Raw genomic sequence first — 8,844 nt, forward strand, 5'->3', positions numbered from 1 at the left:
GAGGACTTTCTGAAGCCTTTCTTCTTGGTGAATTTCTGGAACTTCTTCACAAGCATAACAAGCTCCTTTCCAATGTCTTCAGGATCATCAGAACTGCAATCAGATTCTTCTTCAGATGAGGAAACAGCTTTTGCCTTCAAAGCACGAGTTCGCCCATAGTTGGGACCATAGATGTCTCTTTTCTCAGAAAGCTGAAACTCATGTGTGTTGAGCCTTTCAAGTATGTCAGACGGATCGAGTGTCTTGAAGTTAGAGAGTTCTTGAATCATCAGGGCTAGGGTGTCAAACGAGCTGTCAAGTGATCTCAGGAGTGTCTTGACGACTTCATGCTTGGTGATCTCAGTAGCGCCGAGGGCTTGAAGCTCATTTGTGATGTCAGTGAGTTGATCAAACGTGAGCTGAACATTCTCATTGTCGTTTCTCTTGAAGCGGTTGAAGAGGTTGCGAAGGACACTGATTCTTTGATCTCTCTAGGTTCAGACGCCTTCGTTGACCTTGGAGAGCCAGTCCCAGACTAGCTTGGATGTTTGCAGAGCACTCACACGGCCATACTGTCCTTTGGTCAGATGACCACAGATGATGTTCTTGGCAGTGGAATCCAGCTGAACGAACTTCTTGACATCAGCAGCAGTGACACCTTCACCAGTCTTGGGGACGCCATTCTTGACGACATACCAGAGGTCGACATCAATGGCTTCCAGATGCATGCACATCTTATTCTTCCAGTAGGGATATTCAGTTCCACCGAAGACTGGGCACACAGCGGAGACTTTGATTATCCCTGCAGTCGACATAACTAAAACTCCAGGTGGTTAAACCGAATCACACAGAACAAGGGAGTACCTTGCTCTGATACTAATTGAAAGTGCTAGTGATCGACTAGAGGGGGGGGGGGTGAATAGGCGATTTTTATGAAAGTCTTCAAAACATGAAAGTTTCGAAGACAAACGATAGAAATAAGCCTATTACCATGCAGCGGAAGGTAGACTACACTAAGCAAGCCATAGTCAAGTATTCAATGAAATGAAAGCACAAAGACTAATAGCAGCTAGGCAGTATAGATCAGGATGGAAGATAGTATGAAGCCAATCAGAACAAGCAGTCACACAGTGAAGACAAATAGATAATGCAAACATGCAATGACTTCACAAGGACCAATCTACAAATAAAGAGATGGGAAGGATAGAACCGGTGGCTCGTTGAAGACAATGATTTGTTGGACCAGTTCCAGTTGCTGTGGCAACTGTACGTCTGGTTAGGGAGACTGATTCAACTCAGAAGACCGCGTCTTCACCTTATTCCCCTTGAGCTAAGGACACCCAGTCCTCGCCCAATTACTCTGGCAAGTCTTCAAGGTAGACTTCCAAACCACAGACTTCGTTCACCGGCGATCCACAATGACTCTTGGATGCTCAGAACGCGACGCCTAACCGGCTGGAGGATTCACAGTCCTCAAGTGTAATAAGTCTTCAGATCACACAGACAAGAAGACTTAAGTGATGCCTAACACTCTTTGGCTCTGGGTGTTTAGGGCTTTGTCCTCGCAAGGATTTCTCTCTCAAAGGCTTCGAGGTGGGTTGCTCTCAAACGACAAAAGCCGTGCACTAACTCTGAGTAGCCAACCAATTTATGGTGTAGGGGGTGGGCTATTTATAGCCACTAGGCAACCCGACCTGATTTGTCCGAAATGACCCTGGGTCACTAAGGAACTGACACGTATTCCAACGGTCAGATTTCAAACACACACGGCAACTTTACTTGAGCTACAAGCAAAGCTGACTTATCCAGCTCTGGATAATATTTGCTCCCATTGTCTTCGCTCGAAGACATCGGATTTTGGTTAAGCATCACTTCAGTCATTCTGACTGGTTTACTTGGACCCCACTTAACAGTACGGTGGTTCCTATGACTCAACAAAGAATAAAAAGAACGACGAAATAACTAAGTCTTCGCACTCCATAGTCTTCACGCGATGTCTTTTCTTGTCATAGTCTTCAATGTGAATATCTTCACATACCACCTTTGACTTCAATGTCTTCATACATTTTTAGGGGTCATCTCTGGTAGGAAAACCGAATCAATGAGGGACTTCTACCTGTGTTATCCTGCAATTCTCACAAACACATTAGTCCCTCAACCAGATTTGTCGTCAATACTTCAAAACCAACTAGGGGTGGCACTAGATGCACTTACAGTCCACCGTGTATTGTCATAACTATGCGCTTTTCTATTAATTGTCCAACAATAATTTTTCTATGCACCATATGTTATTTTTTTAAAGAGAAGCCTCTAGTGAAAATTATGGCCCCGGGTATATCTTAATCAAATTACAAAAACTAAAAATAACTTGGTGCAATTTTACTTGTTTTATTTTACTTTGTAATTTATCTATTTATCATTAACATATTTAATCCTTGCAAGTAACGAGTTCAAGGGGATTGACAACTCTCTTGCCCGCATTGGGTGCAAGTATTTGCTCTTGTGTGAGTCGGTACTGTTCAGTAGGCATTTGCGTGGCTCTCCTATTGGTTCGATAATCTTGGTTCTCACCGAGGAAAATACTATCCACTACTATATTGCTTCACACTTCCTCTTCAGGGAAATCCCAACGCAGCTCACAAGTAGCACTTGCTCCTCCTCGTTGCCCACCATATCTTGGAGGAATGGATCCCAATCGTCACCGGATCCATCACCTTCGCCGCTACTGGAGATGGACATGGTGGATGGGGAGGTGGAGGATATCGGATTGGGAAAATGGGAGGAGAAGAGACGGAGAGTGGAGCGAAGTGAGTGAGCTACGGTGTGCTCCGGGTTGGGATTTTATGGTGACGAAGTAGGGTTGTGGTGGGCCAGCATGGTCCGACCTGACGTGACCGACGCGCCCGGGCACGCCCTGGCATCCCCATATCTGCCCAAGATTTGGGCAGCATATGAGGGGTGACGGACAACCCTGGCGTTTGAGGCCGTTTAAGGCGTCCGGGTGGGTCATATTTTTTTGATTGGTCAATGAACGGTCCATCGGCCTGGGCGTCTGGGGCCGGTTTGATGCGTCTGGCTATAGATGCTATTCACTTCTAATTTTAAGCCGTGGCCTACAATGTATATGGCATATCGATATATATGCCATACCTTTTTCGACGGTGCTAGCACAATACCCTATGCTTTGTTACTCCTACAAGATGAACAGGGAGTTCATGTGGTATATTCTATCAAAGAACACTACGGGGTTTGGAAACATCAGGATAAGTAGCAGCACAATGACTTTTGTTCTTGCTAGCGGCTACTTGGTGACTTGTCCACGATTCAGCTTTTAAACTCCGATGTCATATTTTATTTCGAGAAAAATGTTAACTCCAGATCTATTAGGGGATTAAGGAGGGAATGGTTTTTTGCTGAATTGAGGGCACTTTCTACTTGGTTCATCCGATTGATTTTACTGCAAAGCTGTTAAAAGTTCGCCACTCAGTGAGTAGCCCTTTTTTTTGTTGAGCAGAAAGTCAGTGGGTAGGCGATGTCTGCTTCAAGTAGCCTCGTGATTACATACCCGTAGCTCATTGCTCATCATGCAGTTTTAGTGGGTAGGCCATGTTTGTCGTTTGAGCACAACATAGCTGGGTCGGGATTGCGAGTTGTTAATACTATATTGCTCTTGTATGTTGTGCATGGTATTCCAGAGAGATAAAGTGTGATTGGTGATCATACTCTAGCTGATTGCTTCACACCATCTTTGCTACGAACGATGAATTTAGATTGAGCTATATTATCAATTTTCTTCATGGAAGAAGTCAGAACATGTGTACCTATGAGAAGTACGCGGATTATGGCCTCCATGTGTTCTTGCCGGTTACTGTAGGGATCTAGCTACTCATGTAAAATCCTCACAAAATAACAAGTCCCAGTTGAAGCATTGAATCATAAATTCGGAAGGGATGATCCATGGGATGCCAAAGTTTGCTTATTTTCACCTAGTTAGCAACTTATATTTGAAGTTTCTTTTTTGAAATGGAAGCTTTTATTGAATTTCCGTTCATTTTCCAGTTATCCCTTTGTCATACTAAATATATGGGTAATTCTAGGTTTGACTTTACCCGGCTTTAGTGTTTCTGTTTTTAGCTTTGAAACAGTGATGACTTGATTATATTGTATTCCAATGTATAGATCGAGGGTGAGTGACAGTATATAAAAGATCCAAAATGTTGCTTGATCGATACTTCAAATGTGAAACTTCGTGATTTTTTTCCTCTTATAATTTTGTTCATCAAGTCTTCCCCTCTTAAAAATTGTTCATCCAACTGTCCAAAAACATTTGGACGCATAGTCACATTTCTCTATAGTTGGGCATCTCTCGTACATTTCTTTTCTATTTTAATGAGCAAGTATAGTTGCGTGACCTGTATATTTGCGTGGTTAGATTTGGTATACTACGTAATTGTCTCTATGTCTTTTATGGCAAGTTATTATTTGATTTACTTTACCCACTACTTTACCACTGATATACCTATTTAAGAAAAATAAAAGAACCCATGCTTTCTAAAATGCAAAAAAAGAAAGAAATTTGCAACCTTTTGACTTGGTGAATTGCCCAACTTATGAGTAGTTCATCTTTGCGCTAATGTGCCTGAATGTTGAAATTGTTGCTTGTTGTCTTTTGTGCTCATTCGCATATCAGTTCACGCTTGGGTCTCCTACACACACGCACACATGTCACTGCACGCACACATGCACAAACCTTGAATTTCAGTAGATGTGGTTACACGTGGATCTATAGAAAATAGCTTTCTACAGACGCATTGTGTCAAATTTCTTCTAGGACCTATGCCAATGAGCACATGCACTGCACTCCACCAGTACCATATTGACCATGTGCTACTCAACGACGGCATTTGCCTGGCAAGTTTGTCGCAGACCATGAGCATGCATATTACTCTTCTTATTTAAAGCTGTGGAATGAGGCATGATTTAATATATTTTCATACGATATATTTTTTTATTGTGAAAGTTTACATTGTTTTTGGTAAATTTGGTCAAACTTTATAAAGTTTGATTTGTTTCAAAGCTAATATGCGGAGTAAATAAAAACGGACGGAGTACTATATACGCCCCATGGACTATGCGATAGAGATAAGTTGCTCCATAACAATCCCTTAATATTTGCTCCCTGTAATAACTAGGGTCAGAGCAATTACCAAAGCATCAGACATTCTGAAATTTACAAGAAGGGCTCCACCATTTTGGCCCGAAATCTCACAGACAAACTGCTGGTCAGGTGTCGCGAGTCGTTTTCAGGGGTGTGGGTGGAGATGCTCTGCCAACTGCAGCGATGACTTTCATGCCCGGGAGCTCGACCGCGGCCCGCCAATGTTTTTTTAAGGTAAACAGAACTTTATTAAGCAGTAGGTTCAGCAATATCGCTGGCAACAAGAACGTTGTGATGCACTTAGGAGGTGGTTACAGGAATGGTATCGGTAATCAGATTACACAGTTTCAAGAGGTGTTATGAGTTCTTTCCTAGTTTGTTTGGTTCGCCACGGTAAAGGAAACCATGCAATCCGGACATTTTGTTGACTTAGTAACGGTTTGGTGATGGCCGTCTTACAAGGGACATTATGTAGTTTGTTACTTCAACTTGCTTGCACAACTAGTAAAGCTTGTGGTGCACTAATGATCTTGTAGATGACAAGATGCTACTGCCTGGAGGCGCAGGCTGGACCTAGTTTGCACGACGATCCCAAACACCTCGCCCATGTCCAGCGTCTCTGGGCCTGCCCCACCCGGAATCGCCCAGTCAAAGTGGTACAGGAGGTTTGCCAGCACAAGCTCCATCGTCGTGCTCGCAAACAGGGCTCCAGGGCACTGCCGACGGCCCGCTCCAAATGGGATGTACTCCATCTTTGGCCCTTGCTTGTAGTACTCCACGCTCATCTCCTCGAACCTCTCCGGCCTGAACTCTGCTGCATCCTCACCCCAATGTGCCGGGTCCGTGCCAACAGCGAAGGCATTGATCATTACGGAGGTGCCCTTGGGTACGTCGTACCCCATCACTTGGCAATCCTCCATGGCCGCCCTGTGTATCAGGGACACAGAGGGGTGCAACCTTAGCGTCTCCTTGATGACCATCCGAAGATAGTGCAGGTCGCCGAGCTCTGCGCTGGTGATGGTGGACCTGCGGTGGTGTCCGAGCCTCTGCTGGAGTTCGAGTTTGGCCCTTGCCATTACGTGTGGGTTGCGGATGAGTTCTGCCATAGCCCATTCTAGCGTGGAAGCAGTAGTGTCCGTAGCAGCTCCAAATATTTCCTGTTGCAAATTATTGAATGTTAATTTTAAGCAATGTTGAATTGCATGTATCAAACAGTTCATCTAAAAGTCGGGGAAAAAAAGTCCGAACTGATGAGGAAAGTCGAACAATATATATATATATTTTTGGAAACAAGAATAGGTTACTACTATCTAAAAAGATTTGGTTGCAAATGAGTCATAGTATGAAGAAGCGGAATCACTTACAAAGATGACGGCCCCGATGATCTCCGACGTCAAAGGGAAACTGAGAGTGTCTTCCTCGTGCAGCCTAAGGAGCACGTCCAGCAGGTCTTCGTTCTCTTTAGGTGTAGGAGTAGGAGTACCAGTAGCAGTAGCAGTAGCCGAGGCATTATTTTGTTTCTTCTCCTTGCGCTCTTGGATGATATCTGCCAGGATTCGTTGTATCCGGGCGTGGCTCCTCCTCAGGTCGCGGGAGTCGCCGGTCAGCCACCGCACCAGCCGCGACGATGGGTAGAGTTCGACAAGGCTGAACCCTCCCACGAGCGAAGCCAACACGGCGAGCTCTCGGAGGTACGCCTCCTGCTGCCGACACTTGCCGCCAAACGCCGCCCTGGAGATGATGTTGTTTGTCAGCCTGGCTAGCTCCTTGCCAATGTCGATGATGGCGGACGACGAGGCAGAAGACGCGGTAGCCACCGACTCCATGAGGTGTGTGACCTCGGCTTGCTTGATGGAGTCCATCCGGCGCACCTGTCGTGCGCTGAGCAGCTCCATGATGCAGAGCTTGCGCATCTGCCGCCAGTGGTCGCCATAGGGCGCGAAGGCGAAGCCTTTGCCCCCGCAGCTGACGATGTCCAGCGTGGGACCGCTCGGGCGGGTCGCGAAGGTGAGGTCACTCGTCTTGAACACCTCCATCGCCGCCTCGGGGGTGGACACAATGACCCTGGGCACTTCGCCGAGCCTCAGCAGCATGAGTGGGCCGTGCCGGCGCGCCAGGCGGAGGAATGCGCGGTGGGGCGGCAGTTTTGTGCCGACGAGGTGGTGGAGACTGCCAATGATGGGGAGGTTCCATGGACCTGGAGGAAGCTTGGCTCCGGTGTCCTTACCACCCAGAACCTGCCTCAGAATCAAGGACATAAGAATGGTGGCTACGGCCACCAGCCAGAAGCTTCCGTAAGGGAGTTGGTCAGTATCCATGGCGACTGGAGGAAGCTTGGTCTCCGGTTGAACTCGGTACTGGATGTTGGCAAGCAATTTAACTGTTATGTACTGTATTTATAGTGTAGTGTGGATGGACTTGCTGCACCCAAGACAGGTCATGCAAGAAAATATCTGCCACACCACCGAAAGTCCAGACCATGTCGTAACGACAACAACGTATGGGAGCTGAATAATTCAAAATGTACATTTTCCTCATCATACCAACAGACTTAGCTGTAAGTTGTAAACTTTCTTGGTTTCAATTGAGGTTCTTGCTTCCAGGTTTTAGGTTAGTCCTAAGTCAAACTTCCTTAAGTTTGACCAAGTTCGTAGAAAATTTAAGTAATATATATCCACAAAAACATACATACATACATATATATAATGGCACTGGTTTAGCGTTGTAGATTTTGTTACATTTTTTGTAGACCTGGTCAAACTTAAAAAAGCTTGATTTAGGACAAACATAAGACTTCAAATATTTTGAAACGGAGGGAATAGATACACCCTGCAGGCCTGCACACATCGCTACTACAAGCACAGACTAACACAGTACTTAGAAATACTGTATTAAAAATTTATGAGGTGCTTACCAAAGTTATGATATTATGCACACCCACTTTATTAAAATGACTAGAATATACAGTAGGCCTTATGTTTTTGTGACTACAAAGTAATGACCACATATCGTATGCTCATAAGACTTATTTTCCATCACACACAATAAAAAAAGGATATATATATACATAACATATTGACTGGGTGCGGCTTGCCGCGGCACAGGCTAAGCTAGTATTGTACAACAACCCTAGCTAGAGCATCAAGATCCTTTATGTATCCACCTCAAGTTTTTTCCCTCGTTATTTTTTCAGGCTCCAAGCTGGACTGGAGGGATAGTACACGTCTTCTTCAAGCAAGATGTTGGAATCAACTTCCAAAATCCATCACATCTATTGCACGCCAACCATGAATTTCCAATCTTATTCCATGCACGCTCTTGACCTTTGATTTTTCAACTATTACACGTGGCCACACAATTACATGTGGCCACACATACCCTTGAGAGACTTGGAAAATTCCTCGTCTTACAAGTGTACAGTTGGGTGGACTGAATTCATTATCGTTTTTCAATCCACGTGATCTGCAAGAAAAGACTTCCATGCATGCATGTTTGGCAGTATCAATCCTGATATTGTCAAGTCACTAACAATACGTGGTGAGTGGTGATACATATAGAAAGTTCTGATTAGTCTAGATAGGCTAAACAGTTGACAAATCACCTATAATCTGACGTTCGTATGTCTTTTATTATGGCTACTAGCTGATGTGTACATCCAATAATATTTTTCCCACAAACTAGTTTTCATATTTCCTTTTTATTGAAGG

General features: G+C 44.7%; 1 protein-coding gene across 1 annotated transcript; it reads right to left on the reverse strand.

Annotated features, from left to right (window-relative positions):
* Positions 1-5,531: 5,531 nt before the first annotated feature.
* On the reverse strand, positions 5,532-7,502 carry LOC125535254 (desmethyl-deoxy-podophyllotoxin synthase). The gene is made up of 2 exons (XM_048698306.2): positions 6,502-7,502; positions 5,532-6,294 (listed from the first exon to the last, which is right to left on the reverse strand). The coding sequence occupies exons 1-2, from the start codon at positions 7,453-7,455 to the stop codon at positions 5,659-5,661; spliced, it is 1,590 nt and encodes a 529-aa protein (XP_048554263.2). The 5' UTR covers positions 7,456-7,502; the 3' UTR covers positions 5,532-5,658.
* Positions 7,503-8,844: the final 1,342 nt, after the last annotated feature.

This window comes from Triticum urartu, chromosome 2A, assembly GCF_056163025.1.
Source record: "Triticum urartu cultivar PI428250 chromosome 2A, HENAU_Tu73, whole genome shotgun sequence".
NCBI classification, from domain to species: domain Eukaryota; kingdom Viridiplantae; phylum Streptophyta; class Magnoliopsida; order Poales; family Poaceae; genus Triticum; species Triticum urartu.

Bases quoted from the DNA above. Each gene is read 5' to 3' on its own strand.
- LOC125535254 (XM_048698306.2), bottom strand. From the start codon at position 7,455: ATGGATACTGACCAACTCCCTTACGGAAGCTTCTGGCTGGTGGCCGTA. The intron at 6,295-6,501 runs GTAAGTGATTCC...AATTTGCAACAG, and splicing joins TCATCGGGGCCGTCATCTTT to GAAATATTTGGAGCTGCTAC.